Source organism: Triturus cristatus, chromosome 6 (assembly GCF_964204655.1).
Source record: "Triturus cristatus chromosome 6, aTriCri1.1, whole genome shotgun sequence".
Taxonomy (NCBI): Eukaryota; Metazoa; Chordata; class Amphibia; order Caudata; family Salamandridae; genus Triturus; species Triturus cristatus.
In genome coordinates this window covers 1,163,401,671-1,163,423,171 of record NC_140589.1, presented here as the reverse complement: position 1 = coordinate 1,163,423,171, position 21,501 = coordinate 1,163,401,671, and the positions used below count along the sequence as shown (strand labels likewise).

The 21,501-nt window shown below is 49.6% G+C and overlaps 1 protein-coding gene across 1 annotated transcript in view; it reads left to right on the top strand.

The window, feature by feature from the left end:
- Positions 1–21,501, top strand: part of LOC146821130 (maestro heat-like repeat-containing protein family member 1) — a 150,455-nt gene that overhangs the window by 104,639 nt on the left and 24,315 nt on the right. The window contains exons 6-8 of the mRNA XM_085609803.1: positions 7,435–7,565; positions 8,736–8,882; positions 10,719–10,805. Coding sequence (XP_085465929.1) covers positions 7,435–7,565; positions 8,736–8,882; positions 10,719–10,805 — 365 coding nt within the window. The remainder of the gene's footprint in view (positions 1–7,434; positions 7,566–8,735; positions 8,883–10,718; positions 10,806–21,501) is intronic.

The following is a 21,501-nucleotide window of genomic DNA, read 5'->3' as shown; positions in this document are numbered from 1 at the left end:
TGCTTGTGCTTAAAACTCTAATAGCTGTAGCGGAGCTCCTTGTGCCCAGTGATTTACACAAAGGAGCAAGCCAGAATCGTCTGGAGTTAGCGTATACAGGGCAGACAAACAAGAAATGGGCAATAGATTCTTCTTTGGCACCACAGACAGGACAGGTACCTATACTTGCACCAGACCACCCGCTAGTTAGGGCCCTGAGTGGAAGGGAGCCTGCTCTAAGTTGGAAATAGAGTTTCCTGTCTCTTGGTATGGTAATCATATCCCAATAAGGTTCGAAGAGTGGGGTTGCCTTTGCCTCTAAGAATCGGCTGGTCATCGTAGGAGAGATAGTGTCGCTCCACACCCTATGATTTACCCACTCCCAGTAGAGCGTTTTCAGAAGCTTCTTAGCGGGAAACCCAGCAGCAACTGGGTCACTCCATAGGCCTTCCAATCCCAGGTCTAGCAAGGTTTCTCGGAGGTTCCTAAGCCACCCAATCTTGTGAAACTTGTCGGCCTGCATTACATCCATGATGCCCATTGCATAAGGCCGAAGCTCTGGTGTGATCCATAGTCTCCTCCAGTATAAGACCGGGCGGAGTTTGGCCAGATCCTTAATGGCCTTTCTACCTAGGTCATAACGTAGTGGGACCAGAGGGGTGCTTTGTGGAAGACCGGTTATACAACGAAAAAATTTATTTTCGGCGGCTGTTAAAGATGTTAATGCGTCGAAACCCCAAAGCTCTGCCCCATACAGCACTGAGCTAAGGGCCTTTGCCTCGTATACTTGAAGCACGGGTTTGACCGGCTTAGTGAGTGATTTTTTGTGCTCGTTGACCAATGTTCCCGTAATCTGGGTAAGTTTCAGCCTAGACAGTTCCAAGTGTCTATTCCACTTATTGTTTTGAGTCACATGTATGCCCAGATAGACAAAAAATGTTACCTCCTAGAGAATTTGGCCATTCATTATAAGCTTGCCTGTTCTGTAACTTGGGTGCGGGTTGAATGTCATGAGTTTAGTCTTGGTCACATTGACCTCCAAGCCGTGTTTTTTACAAAAATCTTCAAAGACTATCAGGGCCCTTTGCATGCCACTCGGAGTTTTAGATACTATAAGAGTATCGTCGGCAAACATCAATATTGGAGTAGAAACACCGGCCAACTTGGGGGCATCAGTGTTGACTTGAAGCACGTAGTCGGCCACTCCATTGATGTACAGGGAGAAAAGCGTGGGTGCCATAGCACAACCTTGGCGCACACCTCGCTCGACCGGAAACTCGGGGGTTGTGTCCCCCGGGCCTCCCCACTGTATTTTTGCAAAGTTAGGCTCATGGAGCCTCCTAATTAAGGTCAAGAGTTCCAAGGGAAGCCCAAGCTTTTCGAGGACCCTCCAGAGTTGCTCTCGGGGGACAAGGTCAAAGGCAGCTCTTAGATCCACGAAAGTAACATAGAGACTACCTTTGCCTAACGTAACAACCTTCCAGAGCAATTGTTTGAAGCGAAACACCTGATCCACAGTGCTGGTAAATTTACGAAAACCAGCTTGGAGGCTAGAGAGAATCTGATTGTCTTCGATCCAAGCCAGTACCTCATTCAATACCATCCTCCCAATGTCTTTTTGAATTGTGTCAATTAGGCTGATGGGCCTATAATTTCCTGGGAGGGTTTTATCACCCTTTTTAAATATTGGGATTATAATTGCGCCCCCCCAAGATTTAGGCACTGGGGCTCCTACGGCCACAGCATTGGCCACTAGGGCGATATACTTGCTCCAGGAGGACCTATTGTTGAGAAAAAGATCGGCTGCAACACCGTCCAAGCCTGGTGCCCGCCCTACAGCTACACAGGCCAAAGCAGCTAGGACGTCCTTGGGGCTAAAGGGACCAGACGAGTAGAAGACATATGAGGTTAGCCCCAAGCTTCTGTAGAGGGGGTCACATGCATATTGGGGTTTGAAGTACCCCAACCAATCTTCTTGGGTGACGTGGTTTGAAGGATTTTCAGGCGAGCCACCTCTGTTCCACTTGATCACATTCCAGAACAATCTGGTGTCCCGGGCATGGCAAGCCTCCTTTAGGTCAAGCCAATACAATTCGTCCCATCTTTTTTTTGCTTGGGTGAGGCACTTCTTATAAGAGGATCTGGCTAGTTGAATATATGGCTTGTTCCCACTAGAGAGGGCTTGTGTCAAAATTCTTCTAGCACGTTTACATTCTTTGTCGTACCACCTCAATCGCTTGCACGGTGGCTTGTTACCCTTTCTTAATTGTTTGAGAAAAAAGCCACGTAGACCCTCAAAGAAGGACTCGTGTAATCTAGTTGCTTGATCATTATTTTCTTTGACCCTCAGAACATCCTCCAGTCTCGCAATAGTTACGGAGAGCTCGGTGTTGATGCTAGCAATAGCTGTGGCATTGGTCTTTACCTGGGACCACTTTAACCTCCGCATATCGTTAGTTGGGACGCAGCCAGTGGGAGCCAATATTGGTTCCTCGCTCACCAAGCGGGGATTCCCCCACCAGCTGTGGGAGACGCAGATAGGGTTATGGTCGCTCTCTATTCTTGGCTCGACCACCATATCAATAGATTGGCGCCACAGCCTCGAGCAGCAAAGGACATAATCGATCCTGCTTGTTGAGCGGCCGTTATCGAAGGTGGGTGCTCCCAGCCTATCCCCTAAGGTTCTGCCATTCAAGGCCCTTAAGCCTCTCTCGAGGCAGAGTGCATTTACCTGCACTGCTACCGTAGACCACCTTTTAATGGGGGGGAGTGAGAGGGCTGGTATACCCCAAAGTCGGTCCTCTTCGGGGTCAAGGCCCCATTCTGAGTCCGGGTCTAAAAGGGGTTCAAAAGTGACATTGAAGTCACCAGCAACAATCAGGTCCCTATTGCACGATTTAGTTTCTATAAGGCTGGTCAGGATGTCCAGTTCCCTTGACTTTTTCCCTTTTGTGCCACGGAGATATAAGTTATAAATATCCAATGAACCCCTGTGGTCAAGAGTTAATCTCACTAGTTGAATATCCAGGGAACCCGTGTCAATCATGACAGCACTCGAAAATAAGTCCTGGCGAGCCCAAATGATTAGTCCACCCATTGGACGGCCTATCGGGCCTTGGGTTGCTGGGACGTGAAAGTTCAAGTATCCCGGCAGGAACCGAGCCTCACAGGTCCATGTTTCCTGTAGAAGGCAGACATCATATTTGTTAACAAAGCTAATCCATTCAGGTGAATCTAATTTAGTCTTGATACCAGCTAAGTTCCAAGACAAGAGAGTGCCTAGGTGATTACTAGGCAATGTAATGTGATGCACAGCGATCTGGCTAGGTACATTTTCCCTCACTCCCAACCTAGGCTGAGTCGGCGGTAAGGCCCTGAGTGTTACGGACGGCCCTGTCAAAGCCAGGGAGGCGACGTCGTGGCCAGCCGTAAGTGTACTTTCATTTACCCTCAGTATCTTAGGAGGTGAGGCGATTATCATGCTATGGGATTGTCAATAACGGAGACCTGAGTTGTAGAAGAAGTTTAAGTTATGGGCCTCTATCCCTGATCTAGGCCCGTAGGGTGTATATTCAGTGATGAACCTTGGGAGGCGTGGATCTTCAAAATTGACAATAATGCAATCTCCCTGAATGTTTTTGGGTTGAGAGCCTACCCATTGTACTCTTCTAGCAAATAGAATCCGCCCATTCAAGTAATTAGGGATTGGTCTATGCATGTTAAGCCAGTGACTCGCTTTTTTTTTTTAGTTGCTGAAAGGATTCAGTTTTATTAGTTGGAAGTTCGGGAACACCGGTTAAAACCACAACATAGGGGAGGGATTCAGGTGGTAAGTGTATTTGGGTTGAGGGAAGCCTAGGTGCATTGCCTGAGGGGGCTGTATCATTATCCGTTCTCATACCCACAAATTTCTTGGTGTTAGTGCCCAAGGGTGCGTTACTTGGCCGTCCCTCCCGCCCCAGTGACTGGTGGGTGTTTAACACTCCCTCCCGCCCTGGTGACTGATGCGTATTTGGCACTGGTGTAGTTAAATCTATACCTGGGCAGATGCCTGTATTGGTTGAGGCAGGGGGTTCGTCAATTAGGGGCGGTACAAAGGTCATAGGGTTTGTGCCATGAGGGCAGTTAATTTTACCAATATCCCTAGTAGACAGCTTAACGACATTCTTTAACGAGCAAAAATTGTCCAGAATAGTTTGTTCCAGCTTATCAACTTTTTCTACAACCGTTTTGAGCCTTTCCAGTAGTGGTAAGATTAAGGAACAGACGGTGTGTTCTAACTGGGAGATCATGTCGTGATTATTTGGCGAGGAAGGAGTGTGTGTACTCGCATCGACCATAGTTGGACAGGCTGTGGGGCTTGAAGTGTCGGGGAGTACCATGTTTTTAGATAACTTGGATATTTTCGCCTGCCTAACACCATCCGTAGCCCCACCCCTTTTCCTTTTCTGATTAACTGGTCTAAAGGGTTTGGCCCCTGCCCTGGTCTGGGGACGAGTGGCTTTAGACTTAAGTGTGGCCACAGATTCCACTTCTGGTACAACGTCCGTCATAACAGGGGATTCTGATAACCTCCCGGTGGATGATGACAAATTGTACAGTATTTCAGGCTCTTTAGGCGAAGGTGCATCCCCCCGTGTATGCTCTCTAAATTTATTTGGTGATTTAACAAAAGCTAGCGGGCCCAATGAAGAGCGTCTAGCAAGCGTGGGATCTATAGAGAGGCGTCTTTCGGTGATAGCAATTTCGTGTTGAAGTACCGAGACGGCTCGAGTGATAAATTGGTCCATGGTACCAGACACTGTTGTGGAGGCCGTGGCACGCTTCCCCTTCCCGGTCATTTGACACCGTGCAAGTGGGGGCCCAATATATATTGATGGTGGCTGGGTAACGCAAATGTCAATGGTCGTAAGACAAATCCTCCGGCGACTTACTGCTTGTACTCAATGGAAAGGGGGATTTGCCCAGCCCGGCCTAGACGGCCCCGGACGGCCACAGGCGGTCCCACCCTTGTCCCGGGTTTCTCCCGGCGCCGACCCGCGCGTGGACCCGCGATGCGGTGGCACGGGTGTAATTTAAGCGCCTCTAGGCGCGAAAGAACGTCCGGCGGCTTCCGGGTCCGCCGCTAAGGCTGTAGGGAATTGTAGTCCAATGCTACTCCGCTCGGCGGGTTCGCCAAGATCAGAGCGGCGTCGAGAGGCAGGCTGCCAGGGACCACACCGCACACCAGCAGGAAAACACCACCACAGGTAACGGGGGCCAAGCAATAAGGGTCAGCAAAGGTTCACCCGCTCTGTCAGCGGCACAGGTGTAATTTAAGCGCCTCCAGGCGCGAAAGAACGTCCGGCGGCTTCCGGGTCCGCCGCTAAGGCTGTAGGGAATTGTAGTCCAATGCTACTCCGCTCGGCGGGTTCGCCAAGACCACAGCGGCGAAGAGAGGCAGGCTGCCAGGGATCACACCGCACACCAGCAGGAAAACACCACCACAGGTAACGGGGGCCAAGCAATAAGGGTCAGCGGTAAGAGTGTGTGTGCTGGCTCTGGGGGCTGAGTTACTGGCAAGGCTATCACAGTGCCACTAACTTGTGAGGATTGTTAAAATTCATGGTGCCCCCGTATAAGAGTGTAATGAATGCGGACTATACATGTTAGCACACGGAGATGGTACGAGTAATAAGAGGCACCGCCACTAACTTGTGAGGATTGTTCAAGCGCATGGCGCCGCTCGTGTAAGTGTGTAATGAGGGTGAACAATACATGTTAGCACACGGAGATGGTAGAATAATCAGAGGCGTCTTGAAATGCTGGCAGGATAAAGCATATGAGAGTGACATGCTCGTGAAAACTCTCGATTATATATACGTATTGAGTACCGAGGTGTATACAGTGAAACGGGATGGACCAGTGGGCTAAGTAACAGTTAGCAGACCAGCCTGAGAAAGATGGTATCAGATATACTCTGACATTGAGATAAAGATGGTGCACGCTAGCTAAACAGAGCATACATATTATATGAAGGATTTTGATCTAATGTTGAAACATTATTTCCACAGGTGTAACGATATACGATAAGCAACAGAAGTGCTTTTTAATTAGGGTTAATAGTGACGAACACAACCCCGCATGGTTTGGTGGAGGCTGGTATGAGCGCCCTCAGCCTGCACCTGGTAAATATATATTACCCCAACGCATGATTGAACAATACACATCATGTTTGACTATTACAGTGTCTGGTTGGTCAGATTTTGTTAAGACAGAACTGATGTTTTTTCTGTTTTATCAGCCTGTCCCCAACGTAAAAGTTATTGTCCAGTGAGGCGAGTGACTGAACCCCACGCCCTGACGAATTTGCCACAACATAAGTAAATGGCAATGAAACATGTTGGCCTTCTTGGAAAAGGTTAGCAACGTGCAGTGCTTTTCATTTGAGTAAGCTCACAATTGCGAAAAAAGAGGGCAACCTAACAGTGAGGCTTAACTCCATTTTAATTGCATAGAACACACGGTTCTCTGCAAATCACAGGGTTTTGTTTTGGGACAGTTAATTCTTTCTTTCTGCCTTTCTGTCTCTCTATTGGACACTATATATTCTTTGTTTCTGTGAGTGGGCAACCGATGATGATAGACGTGGGCATAATGGCGAGAACCTGCAGGTAGCCTCACTGGTGTTGCATACGTGAGGTGCCCTCTTACTCTCTCACTCCCTTTTTTAGTAAGTGTCTTTCACTCACATGTTGTGGGGGAGAATGTACATTGTTGCGGATTGACTGATAGCAGTTCTCCTTTTAAGACATCTGATTTGAGAGTTCTGGGACTGTAGTAAACTGGACAGGATGCCAGAGATCGGGTGGAGATAGGTATCCCCACGGCAGAAGAAGTTCCTAAGAGAGAAAAATGATTGACTCTCTGATAGCCAGGCCTTTATTGTATTGATGATTTATAAGAGAAGGGCGGCATGGTGTATTCCCTCTAAAGCTCCCTGTTGTGAAGAGTTAAGGGTGTGTGTGTCTAATGTTACTGTTGCATCAATGTGTGAGTTTTGGAATGAAGCTTCCTGGTGCATGAGTAGAGAATGAATAAAATGACACAAATTATAGAAAGTGCATGTCCTTTTGGCTTTCTTCACTTCAAGTAGTACAGACCTCATATCCCTACTTGCTCTGTATTGTATTGAAGTGGTATTTATATAGGGCTCGATTAATGATAAAGTAGCTATTCCCATTGTGTAATTTATACAAGGCTAAATGCTATAATTCCTCTGATTACCATAGTTTATGAAAGGCAGCACAAGAGGTTCATGCCATCTGAAGCTGAAACCAAGACAGGGGCATGCACTCGCTAGTAGTATATGAAAGGGCAACTGGCCTAGCCTTCCGTAGTAGAGTAGGGTTCCCATTAGGTATAGAGAGAGCATAAGTGGGAACTGGAAAGAACTGATTTGTATTTTCTTTGCAGCCTTTGAATCCTTAACTTTGGCATTCGCCCAGAGCACAGAAGCAAAGCTTGTTCCGCAATATTTGAATGGCTATGTTATCTGCAAGCTCTATCTTGACATACCATGCATGAACACCAAGGAAAAGTGCAAGGTAAGTTTTCAAGTCAGAAAGGGTTCCTGAGGGTAACAAAGCATGCTACTATTATGTACCAAGACACCATTAACACATACAAAATAAAAATTTGCAAAAGTGTCAAATATAATATCCCTTTTATCACCATGAATTATTTGAGGAAGGGGCCATGATTCACAGAAGATTGAGCCTTTTGAGGGTCATGATGCCCCTCTCTTGCATGAACAGTGGTAATAAAAAGCATGCAGCTATCAGTGAGTGTGCATCTATGGTGCTTCACTGAGAAAAATAAAACAGGACTTGGCTGCTACTGCCGGAAGACGGCTCAGACTGATACCATGTGGTTAGTCACTGTCTTTAGTAGCAAAGTCAACAAAAGACTTTGGACTTAAATTCAATCCCAATTAATTACCAATGGCTCAGATTAAAGCTAGCACTCCATTCATCATTTTTTTGTTTTTACAAGTGAAACGGCCTAAGTGCTGATCATGATGGCTGCATCAAGATGGGGATAGTCAATTGTGCCATAGGCCTCATGCAGAACGGCACTAATGAGGCTCAGTCAGCCAGAAATTGGTCTGCATGTGCATATACTCCCATTCAATCCAAACATACTAGTTTGAGATGGAATGCTCCTATTGCAGAAGGACCAAGGCTGATTTGCATACTGTTGATCCTTATCTGTAGCGGCAAACTGAGCAAAAGAGTGATGGATTGGAATTCAACACTAAGTACATATGGTTTAGGTTAATCCATCACGTCTGAATTTTCTCTTAGGCGAATGCCATGCTGTCTTTCATGTGTAGAATTTGTTAACAATACTATGTAACCATTACCAGAAAGTAAGACTTTGAATCTGGACATGGGATGAAATCAAATTACGTGGATCTTGTGAATATGGGGCAAGTTGGTTTCCTCTGTAAAGGGATTGTAACATGGGATAAATAAAACAAGAAACTGTGACTTCTCCAATTAGGAAAGAAATGTTAACTTCTGACCGTGGTAAGAACTTCCTGAATGCATGCATATTAGTACAGGTTTTCACATGACATGACTTTTTTATGTCTATGCATAAACATGCATCTCCACCACAAGTACAACTTTGCCATACAATAAAAATCAGTGTCTCCTTGCTTCACACATACTGAGGTCAGAAGCATGTACCCTCTTCTGTGTTATTTCCTGTAGATCCGTGAACAGGTGTTACTGACACTTGGCCCAATGGCGACTCTGCTTCCCCCAGACCAGCTGGCCCTGGAACTACCAAGGGTGTTTCGGGAGGTATTATACCTTCAGGCAAGCCTGCCGAAAGAGAACACCTTTGGCCTGATAAAGGTATGCCTGGGGCAAATGTACCCCATAGTAATGTCTACTGTATGTCTGTATCAATTTTGTCCATGATGTATCGAAGAGAATCACAATCATAAGGTGGTGTCTAGTAAGAGAATGTTGTGTTTGGGGGTATTCTCTGCATGTCTTTCAGATCTCTGCTGGATTTTTCTGTAGCTTTTGACACATCTGACCAAGGGCACAGATCTGAGTGGTCATTTTCTGGGTCTTCTCTTTTTTTCACCTGGGATATCATAGTTGGGCCCTCATTACAAGTGGCCCAATAATTCTGATGGCACTAGTCTCATTGGAATTATGGGTGTGGAGGAGTATGGCAGCTCTATTGTGTTTCATCAAAAACCCGGGGAAAAACACGTACAGTAAATGAAATGTGACTCCCATATATTATTGCCCCCAAAATTAGATTCCTTGTTATTTGCCCTCCTCGGAATCACAGTGAAATACCAGATTTTGATAGGCCACTTATAAATGAGGGTCACAGTAGTGCAGATGGAATCTAAGGAATTACAGAAATTATTTACACTGGTGCATTATTTTAAAAACCCTTTAATTTTCAAAACATTTCTCAGAAACTGCCTTCCCATGTGGCCGTTGTCGCACTACATAGAAGAAAGTAATGCTTTCGGAGAATCATTGTGTCAAAAAGGCAAAACTTTAAATCAAGACCATTCTGTTTTTTCCTCCTTCCCTTTGTTATCCTTCCTGCATCACTAGGAGTTAAAAACAAACTGGTTCACAACTTTGTATGTATAACCTATTTTTCCTTTTTTTATAAAGAGACAGAAACAAGAACCAACTAGTTTTATTGGTACAATTGTACTTGATACCTCCCATAAGAATTCTAATCACGGGCCCCTACTAAGGATCCAGATCACTTCTCCCCTTTAACCTCCAACGTTGGACCAACACCTACCTTATTTTTCATGAGATGGTTTATATACTTTGAAAAAGGTTTTCACATTTTATAAAAATCTGTACTTGTAGTTTTCTTAATAGCTATAGTTCACATGTGCCTTGTAAATGTGCCATAGTAAACATCTAGAAGCTTGGAATCTTACCATATACACTTTGTAACACCCGTGATCACCCCTGCCACGGAGCAGCCTTATCATCAACTTCTATTTTAAGATTCTTATCAACTCTACCCTCTGGGAATTCTGATCACCTCTCCCCTTTGGGTATTTGCATCAAATCTCTTAGGATCCTGAACTCCACTTGCCACAAAAGATAATACTCTTCTACCTCTTGAGGATTCTTACCTTGTGAAGCTTCTGATCACTTTTTCCTTCGTGATGATACTGATTACCTCTCCCCTAAGAGTTCTGATCACCACTGCTCCACAGATGTTCCCAATGAGCCTTTTCTGGAGATCTTGAAAACTTCCATAAAGTTTCTAATCAGTACACTCACATAGGACTCTAAGCTACTGTCCTCCTACAAGAAGGCAAATAAATTCCCACGAAGACGGTCAATCATTGACTCCCTTGTGAGTGCGGATCACCTGTCCACCACAAGGATCTACATTACTTCAATCCCCTTGACGGCCTTGAACTCTTTCCTGAAGATGGAGCTTGATCCTTTCCTCTACTTTCTAAAGTGGTGCTTATTCGTCACTAGGAAAGGCCATGACCAAGTGGTGTCAGCAGACGGCTGTGATTGAGTTGCTTAGTTAGTCAATATCTGTAATTTATGAGCTGTAATCATTTAATATAGTTGGAAATTAATGTGGTAAATGAAATTGAAAGCCATATGGATGAGTGATTTGAGTGATCTCTTTCTAAAGGCTTCCCCCTTACTAATTCCATGTTCTATTCCATTCAGCCTCTCGAACACTTCCTTAGAGCTGGTGTCACAAAAGCTTGCAAGGAGGCTTCTTTACCAGAAGGGTTTGCAGCACTGCACAATATGGTAAGGGATTTTTTGAGGAGACTCTTCTACCATGAAATCACAGTATCTTCTGAACAATACAGATGACCAGTTGGTGTGAAGGACACAAACACTGATTAGATTGCAGAGATGTGGACTCCAGTCCTGCCTATTCACTGACACCTCTCATGAGAGAGCAGTGAAAAAGTCCCCTGTTATCTCCATCACAAAGTGTTGAAAATACCACTTATTGTCTTTAAAGAACAACACTTCACAGGTAATCCCCTGTCTCCAAAGGTGATGAGAATATTACCTATAATTTCCCTAACTTGTGAGTGATATCATTGCCCACTTTTATCATAGCAAGAATCTCAGAATGTCAGCCACTAGGTCTATAGAAGGAGAATGAGCACATTATTCACTTGTCCACAGCCAAGGAAAGACAAAGATATTCTGGTGCCGATTCGGATTCCGATCCTGTAAAAATATTCCCCGTACGAATTGGATCCGTTTTTTTTTTCGTCCGAATCGAACAAGTAGCGTACAAACTTCCAAGTACGATTCGCATGGGAAAAAGACCATCCGAATCGCATTGGGAAAATTTCCCCACACGTCCTCGGGTCGGAAAATGTGTCCGACACATCCCCGGTCGAATAAACGTACCAAGCGGAAAAATAAAGTCCGACTGCGCAAGTACGATCCCTCCCGTCCTTCCGATTTTACAACCGTATGCAAAATACACCGTACGAACGGAGCTCCCATAGCAACCATGGAGACATGTGCCCGCATACGCGCCAAACACCCCCCCAGCCCCCGTATGTACGTGCAAAAGGCCCCCCCACACCCACAGATGTACGCGCCGAACCCCCACCCGTGTATGTACGGACCGTACCCACACCCCACCCGTGTATGTACGGACCGTACCCCCACCCCACCAGTGTATGTACGGACCGTACCCACACCCCACCAGTGTATGTACGCACCGAACCCCCACCCGTGTATGTACGGACCGTACCCCCACCCCACCAGTGTATGTACAGACCGTACCCACACCCCACCAGTGTATGTACGCACCGATCCCCACCCGTGTATGTACGGACCGTACCCCCACCCCACCAGTGTATGTTCAGACCGTACCCACACCCCACCAGTGTATGTACACACAGAACCCCCACCCGTGTATGTACGGACCGTACCCCCACCCCACCAGTGTATGTACAGACCATACCCACACCCCACACGTGTATGTACGGACCGTACCCACACCCCACCAGTGTATGTACGGACCGTAACCACACCAGTGTATGTACGGACCGTACCCCCACCCCACCAGTGTATGTACGGACCGCACCCACACCCCACCAGTGTATGTACAGACCGTACCCACACCCCACCCATGTATGTACGGACCGTACCCACACCCTACCAGTGTATGTACGGACCGTACCCACACCCGTGTATGTACGGACCGTACACCCACCCCACCAGTGTATGTACGCACCGAACCCCCACCCGTGTATGTACGGACCGTACCCCCACCCCACCAGTGTATGTACAGACCGTACCCACATCCCACCCGTGTATGTACGGACCGTACCCACACCCCACCAGTGTATGTATGGACCGTACCCACACCCCACCAGTCTATGTATGCACCCAACCCCCACCCGTGTATGTACGGACCGTACCCCCACCCCACCAGTGTATGTACAGACCGTACCCATACCCCACCCATGTATGTACGCACCAAACCCCCACCCGTGTATGTACGAACCGTACCCCCACCCCACCAGTGTATGTACAGACCGTACCCACACCCCACCAGTGTATGTACGCACCGAACCCCCACCCGTGTATGTACGGACCGTACCCCCACCCCACCAGTGTATGTACAGACCGTACCCACACCCCACCCGTGTATGTACGCACCGAACCCCCACCTGTGTATGTACGAACCGTACCCCCACCCCACCAGTGTATATACAGACCGTACCCACACCCCACCAGTGTATGTATGCACCGAACCCCCACCCGTGTATGTACGGACCGTACCCCCACCCCACCAGTGTATGTACAGACCGTACCCACACCCCACCCGTGTATGTACGGACCGTACCCACACCCCACCAGTGTATGTACGGACCGTACCCACACCCGTGTATGTACGGACCATACCCCCACCCCACCCGTGTATGTACAGACCGTACCCACACCCCACCCGTGTATGTACGGACCGTACCCACACCCCACCAGTGTATGTACGCACCGAACCCCCACCCGTGTATGTACGGACCGTACCCCCACCCCACCCGTGTATGGACGCGCCCAACTCCAGGCCCCTACACCAGCACGGTCAACCAACATCGCGCATGTACGAGTTGGTCTAAGCCATAGCAAAGGTCAGCACTGTACAACATGGCCCATGCACGCACCCTACAGACGCCCAAAACACTCATACTGAACCAGGACTAAGCAAAACAACACAAGGAGAGTCAATTCGATTCGCACAACACCACAAAACATGCCCAACAAGCCCAAAAACATCCTATACACTGACCTGCAACTGCCAAACAGCTAAACAGAGGCCCAAAACACAACCACTCCTTATAACACACCCACCCAAAGTTCAAACACAGCCACACCCACAAATGGGCCAATAAAAAAGGACCACACACACAAACCATGAGCCTTTGCAACAGACCCACTGCTGCCAGAGCCCACAGACAACACACAGCACCATACTTGAACCTTACACCTTACACTTGCATACCTACACACAACCACCTTCACAAACACACCCTCATTACATTCACACACACACCTTCACTACCACACTCACACACCCACACCCCCACAACCATCCACACCCACACCCCACGCCATGTCCACTACCAAGAATCCAAAGTTCACAAAGGAGGAGCCACAGCTCTTTGGAACATTGGTCAGACAGACCAGCATAGCCGAAAAATCTGCCATGTGGCAGAGGATTGTCGATTCTGTGAATGCTGTTGGGGCCACCAGAAGGACCAGGCATGAGTGCCAAAACAGGTGGTACGATCTGCGGAGGACGGTGAGGAGAAAAATGACGGACGAGCACAACCAGGTGAACATCACTGGAGGAGGGCCGGCCCGCAGACCGGTACAATACCATCCCTGGGAGGAGAAGGTGATGGCCACGCTGGCGCCGGAGGGACTCCACAGACTAGAAGGACTCCCAGACCCTGGTGAGTACACAAACAACTCATCTCACATGGGGGGAACGCCATACACAACCAAAATACAAATCATGTACGCACCCCCCCAAGCCAGCACCTGACACAACCACACTCCACAAACACACACATGCCACTAGCGCTTCCATGCCCCATGCACCAATCACGGCCATGCCAAGTCACAGGCCACACAAAACAACAACACAAGACAGGATGTCCCCGATGCTGGGAGGGGGGGCATCAAAACTAACATTGAGCAACTCACAAGCACACAACAATGCCCTCAGCCTATATGGCCCAGGGCACAGCCATACAAACAGTGTGTCCCCACACAGTACTGTGTTGCCTGCAAAGGGTGGCCACGTAGCAGGATGACATGGGTATGAAGGCACAATTTGCACATAACAGCAGCCAAGGAAGATGCATCACTCTGAAAGAGTGGCAGCACACACCGCCACAGGAGCAGCACAGACTCAGACACACTGCCCAATGGGTGCCCGGAGAAAAGAAAAAAACCCACATGAACAAGCCAATGGCCATTGAAAGACCTGCAAACTGTGTGTGCCCATGAAGCTGGCCTGAGGTGACAGAGGGTGACACACAGAGGGAGGGAGAGGGGGAGAGAGAGGGAGGCAGAGAGAGGGGGACACAGGGAGATGGACAGAGGGAGGGAGGAGGGTGACAGAGGGAGGGAGACAGAGGGAGACGGACAGAGGGAGGAGGGTGACAGAGGGAGGGAGACAGAGGGAGACGGACAGAGGGAGGAGGGTGACAGAGGGAGGGAGACAGAGGGAGATGGACAGAGGGAGGAGGGTGACTGAGGGAGGGAGACAGAGGGAGACGGACAGAGGGAGGAGGGTGACAGAGGGAGGGAGACAGAGGGAGATGGACAGAGGGAGGAGGGTGACAGAGGGAGGGAGACAGAGGGAGACGGACAGAGGGAGGAGGGTGACTGAGGGAGGGAGACAGAGGGAGACGGACAGAGGGAGGAGGGTGACAGAGGGAGGGAGACAGAGGGAGACGGACAGAGGGAGGAGGGTGACAGAGGGAGGGAGACAGAGGGAGACGGACAGAGGGAGGAGGGTGACAGAGGGAGGGAGACAGAGGGAGACGGACAGAGGGAGGAGGGTGACTGAGGGAGGGAGACAGAGGGAGACGGACAGAGGGAGGAGGGTGACTGAGGGAGGGAGACAGAGGGAGATGGACAGAGGGAGGAGGGTGACAGAGGGATTGTGTCACACATAGGAAAAGTCTTGAAAGCTGTGGCCAAGGGACATACCCATGCACAAGTGCACTGTGGGAGGAATGCAAGACATATCCAACTACCCAGAGGAACTGTGCCAACTCAAAAACGAAGGAAACATGGATGTCGCATGTTACACAATTAACATTGTCTCTCTCACACACAGGTCAACGTCGTCAATCTCCCCCAACACTGGGGGGGAAGACTCACAGGACCGGGCTCTGCGTGATGAGGACCCCACCGGCACCGACGACTCTCACCACTCCGTGGATGACCCAGACCAACCTGGCACCTCTGGTGTCCAACCACCTGCAGCACCTGCGTCAGGTACAACTGTGCCAACCACCACCCCCATTCCTGCCACATCCCAGGAGACATCCAGGAGCCCTACCCGCACACGACAACGCAGCCAGTCTGCCCAGGAGGGACACGGTCCTCCGGGCACCCTGGAGGAGGCAGGCGACACCACAAATGCCATCCCTCAGGGGTCCCGGAGACCCGATGTGCCCACAACGGCAGGCCAGGTGCAAGTGGGCAGGGGTGGCGGGAGAGAAGGACGGCGGAGGCGCGAACCTGACCAGTTGGCTCAGGAACCGGTATTGACCCACGTCAGCAACATCATTGACACATACCGGCGTGACACCAGGGGCATGGACCAGCTTGTGTCAACCCTCACAGACATCAAGGGGACCCTCGAGGAGATGAAGACCCTGCAGGCCGAGCAAAATGCCTGTCAACAGAACCACCAAGGACGGATGGAGGAAAGACAGGCTGAGCTCGTGGCGGTGCAAACCGAAATGACCAGTGTACTCCGTCGGATTGCCGACAACATGGGCAACCCTCCCTGTGCCACCAGGCGAAGAACATCACCAGCCACAGGGAGGGATGAGGAGGAGGAGGATTCATCCGACGGAGCTACACAGACATCGTCACGGCCTGCTCCTGAGGGTCCCCGCAGGAAGGGGGGTCGTCCACGAAGAAGACCGTGAGAGTCAGCGGAACATCACCATCTCCCACGTCACCTGGCCTGGCAGCTGGCCCTCTGGCCCCACAGCAGCACATCAGCACATGACATTCTCTACCACATGGACTTGCTGGTCACCGTCTGACCAATGTTGACAAAGACTGTGGCATAGACTCTGATGATTTCCAATGGCAAGGATACCAACTCCCCCAGTGAACTTTGGATTCTACACTCCCGCCAAGCACCTCTTGTCATCCCCACAAACCTGTACCCCACCACAAATAAATTCATCACAATCACGAGTTGATGCCGTCATTTTGCATTATTCCACTACATGTGTGTGTCGTAAAGTCAAACCATGCCTGATCTCAGAAGTAACTCCAACCATCCAAACCCTGGGGTCTCAGTCTGGCACAGGACACACATGGGTCACAATGTATCATCCCATACAGACATGGAGCACCATACTCACCTGTGCCGGGCCAAACCATCTGAGGGGGTGCCCGCACAACTGTGGCTACAGACATATTCAGGGGAGCAACAGTCATGCGCAGAGGTCAGGGATCATGTGAAGTGTCCTGGGTTGCTACTCCCAGGTATGTGAAGACATGTGGCCCAACCATGTCCTGCATGTTTGAGTCAGGTGGATGTTGAGAATGGTGGCCAGGCCAAGGTTGGATGCATGGAGATGGCACAATGGGATTTGGATCACAGTGCCACAAGGTTGTGTTGGGCTTGTGGGCTGCATCATGAGTGTGGGCGTGGATTGAGAAGCTCATCCTGCAGCTGGCAGTGAACCATTCCCCCCATCTCGTTTGGACGTTGATGTGGCCTGGTTGCCGGATGCAGTAGCAGAGCTGTGCAGATGCACCCTGGATGTGGACAAGTATCATGGGAGTAGTAACGCACATGTCCGTAGACTGCAGGGTAGGATAAGACACAGATGTTGTAGTTGCCCTGGGGGATGATCTCCCTTGCCTTGAGGTGGATGGAACTGTGCATCTTGTGCATAATACAGATTCTAATCCCTGACAAACCGCTAGCATCTTGCTACTCTACACATAGACTCATATGCACCACCTCTGTAAACTATGCCAGACATGCCGCATGCACAGTGGCAACAGACCACCATTGACAGAGATGAGGCACCTTGGAGACAGAGGGACACATTTATTAGTCATGTGTGTTGGAATGACAATGCAACTCTGTCAACACATACACAAGTCATGTGGATGAACATGTGGGAGCAACACTGGCACCCCCATTGCAACACAGATGCTGGTAATCCATTGAACTGGCACACAAGTGACGGGTAACAGCTAAACACCCCCTGCTGCTCACGGAGAGGCTGCTATACACCATTGAGGCTCCGATGGGGCAATCACACACCATGTCCACCCGGTGCAACCTGTATGTTTCCGAGGCCAGTGTTACACACACTGATGGCTTCATCACAATCCACAATCCCATGATAGATGACAGTCACCAAGTCTGACCATTGAGTCAGGTGAAGTCTGCTCCATGTCATGTACCCCATGTTGAATCTACATGTATGCTAATTGACCAAACATGAACAGGAGCAGTGCACACACATTACAAACTAGTACCACACCCAAAAAGCCGTGATGCATCCCTTACCCTAAGGAGATTTCCAAACTTGTCCGTGCATGTGACGCTGATTCAGCACAAGTTGCTGTGTTCATGAGGAGTAGCAGGAGCACAACAATGCCACCAGCAGACAGCATGCGCAAGTACCTGTGGAAGAGAGACACACAAGGAGTCAGCCCAAAGAAGCACATCCGCAAGCATGTGCATGTACTCAACACGTATCAGGTTGTCAACATGCTAGGTGACAATGATGACTCTGGAAAAACATTCTTATATTGCGCCATCACTCGAGTGACACATCCATACACACCACTGACTCCCTTGGCAGACATACAGATGGACACACACATTGCAACACATGCCACACACGGCCCAATGCGTGCACACACAGACACTGGAACTCACCACTAAGCAAAGAACTCGCGTATGAGCGGACTCCGGATGTCCTCTACCACCTCCTCCTCCTCCACATCACTAGCCCCGTCACCAAGCCCTTCATCCTCCACGGGTGGATGGTCCTGGTCATCTTGATCCAGTATGAGTGGAACAGCTTTCTCCACTGCTGTGTTGTGCAGAATGCAGCAGACGATGATGATCTTGCACACCTTCACCGGGGCATATGGGAGTGCGCCGCCGGTCTTGTGGAGGCACCGGAATCGGCTCTTCAGGAGGCCAAACGTCCTCTCTATGACTCGCCTGGTCCGCCCATGGGCGTTGTTGTAGCGGTGCTCGGCAGCCGTGCTGGGGTTGCGGACAATCGTGATCAGCCATGGTATGTTGGGATAGCCTGCGTCCCCTACATGGAAACATCATGGACAGAAGTGGGTCAGGAGAAGCAGTGAGACAGGAAGATGACGCTAAACACTGGACTGCCAGAGTATACCCACCAACAATACATGCTCGCTCGTTCCGCAGCTGCAGCATCATTTCTGGCACCCTGCTACGCCTCATGATGTAGGCATCATGTGCTGATCCTGGAAAACGAACACGGACATGTGAAATCACCATGATGGCAAGACACACCACAAGGGCATTAATGGAGTGGTAATGCTTGCGGTTCCTATACACTACCTCCTGTGCCTGTGGTGGTACCAAAGCCACATGTGTCCCATCTATGGACCCAATGACATGGGGCATCCCTCCCAGGGCATAGAACTCACGCTTGACACCTGTCAACTGCTCAGGAGTTGGGAATTTAATGTACTCATCCAGGTGAACCAACATGGCCTCTAAGAAATCATGCAGAACACGGCTGAACATAGTTTGGGACATGCCCCCGACATCAGCAATGGTATGTTGAAACGTACCCGTGGCAAGGAAATGTAGGGCTGCCATCACCTTCATCTTGGGTGTCAGTGCACTGGGATACCTGTGTCGCGGGAGGAGGTGTGCTTCCAGCCGGCCAGTCAACTCATCAATCAACCATTGGCTGAATCTGTAGCGTAGTATACAGTCCCGTTCATGCAGGGCAGCCAGGTCTGGCATTCTTCGAGGTAGAGGCGGAGCCCTGCAGTAACATGGAAGGGACAACGAAGAGTGAGTACTGTACAACAACGTCAATGTACTGAGCACATGTTAAACAGCCAATACACATATGCTACATACGGAGTCAGGTCTGTGCAACATATCCTGGACACGTATGCCAGGCAGGTGACACTCCTACCAAGAGCCAGCCACAAACGTTGAGTCTCAAGCTCACCATGACATGGCATGAGACTAGATGTGGGCCAGTGTAAGTGAACAGGCAGACGCATCACAGGAGTCACAGACATCCACACATGTGCAGAAGAAGGATGTGTATGGTACAGACAGGTTGGGGAACACTAGATGCACAGGTCACATGTCATAGGAAAAGGACAGCCCACACACATTGCCATGGAGGAGTACATGTCAAGACTGATCATACATACATTGAGAGCATGCAGATATGTCCTTGTTTTGATACTCCATGTAGTTGCATACATACACACCTCACGTCGGATCACACATGTGGGCTGGTGTGCGTAACAGTGTGCCATGCCCATCCACACACATGTTGGTTGCAGCAACTGCAGATGCATTTGACCAAACACCTACAGCAAACCTATGGAAACACATGACACACACATGACATGGTTACAGCGTGCAACGCGGCCATTCACATGTCAGGTGTAATATTCCGTGTACCTGGCATCAGGGGACAGGTGCGGGTGTCCGTGACTGTGCCATGCCAGTGACGCATGGCTCTACAAGTCTGGACTACATGCACACATGTCAAAGGTGTGAAGGGGATGTGTGGCACATAGTGCACCATCACACATGACATGTGTACACAGCTCATCGTACATTAATTTGCCTCACACCTCTGGAGTAATGTGCCACATCACAGCCTGACACACCGGTGCCCGACACATGTAGTAGTGCACAGACAATGGCTTGATGTCCAGCCTTGGCCAAGAATGACACCTCCATTCCTGTCTGTGTGCCGCCTGTCACCACTGTCAGGTGTGAAACGCACCGTACATACGCTCTGAGGGCATGTGTAGGGTCCCTCTGACAATGTGAGTGCTGGCGTATGCGTACGCCACAGTAATACGCACCGTACACGCACGTGTACGGTCCGTATCACTATGTGAGTGCTGGCGTATGCGTACGCCACAGTAATACGGACCGTACACGGTTCATATTACTGTTGCGTACGCATACGCCAGCACTCACATAGTGATCCGGACCATACACGCGCGTGTACGGTTCGTATTACTGTTGCGTACGCATACGCCAGCACTCACATAGTGATACGGACCGTACACACGCGTGTACGGTCCGGATCAATATGTGAGTGCTGGCGTATGCGTACGCCACAGTAATACGAACTGTGTACGGTCTGTATCACTGTGGCGTACGCATACGCCAGCACTCACATAGTGATACGGACCGTACACGCGCGTGTACGGTCCGTATTACTGCATTTGGGGTGCCCTAGGGCCGTGGAACGCACCGTACCTGTGTGTAAATATTGAAAAGACATAGGGGACCCATGAGGGACAAGTATAAGGGCCTATATGCATGCTGGTTGTCATGGAGACCGAGTTTTAAGTTTGAATTTGAGCAACAGGTGCACAGCAGAAGTCGGTTGGGAAAAATATACTGGTGGTTGTTGACTTGACATCACGCTCAAATTTTTTAACCATGCAGAGCCACACACTGGGGTAGGTTTAAAGGGATTGGAGGAAACGTAGGATGCAAGTGTCACTGGCCAATCACTCTGTACCCCTGCATATCAAGGCAGCCAGGTCCCATGAGAGAGCACTTGCCTGCACATCCTTTCATCCCTGACCACTGCTGCTGCCCGTGATTCCTCTGGCACCATGTCCAGGTCTGTGGAGAGGTCACAGCCATTCACCCAGGAGGAGAACATTGCCCTGCTGGATGTGATCCTCCCACAGTACACCATGCTGTATGGTCGACCAGGGGAGCAGGTGAGTGCAGACTCCACTAGCTTAGACTGTGCCCCTTTCATGTGACTGTGACTTCTGGCATTGTGTCCATGTGTGACAGACATGCACTGTTGTTTAGAGTGGGTCCCAGGGTGGAGAAGGCCTCATGTCTCCCCTGCAGGGCATGCTGTTGTTCCTGTGTGCACTCCTCACTTGCATGGTGCTTACTGTGACAATGAATGCATGGTGCATGCCACATTCTGCCTGCCTACTCCTCCTGGGAATGTTTTCCTCA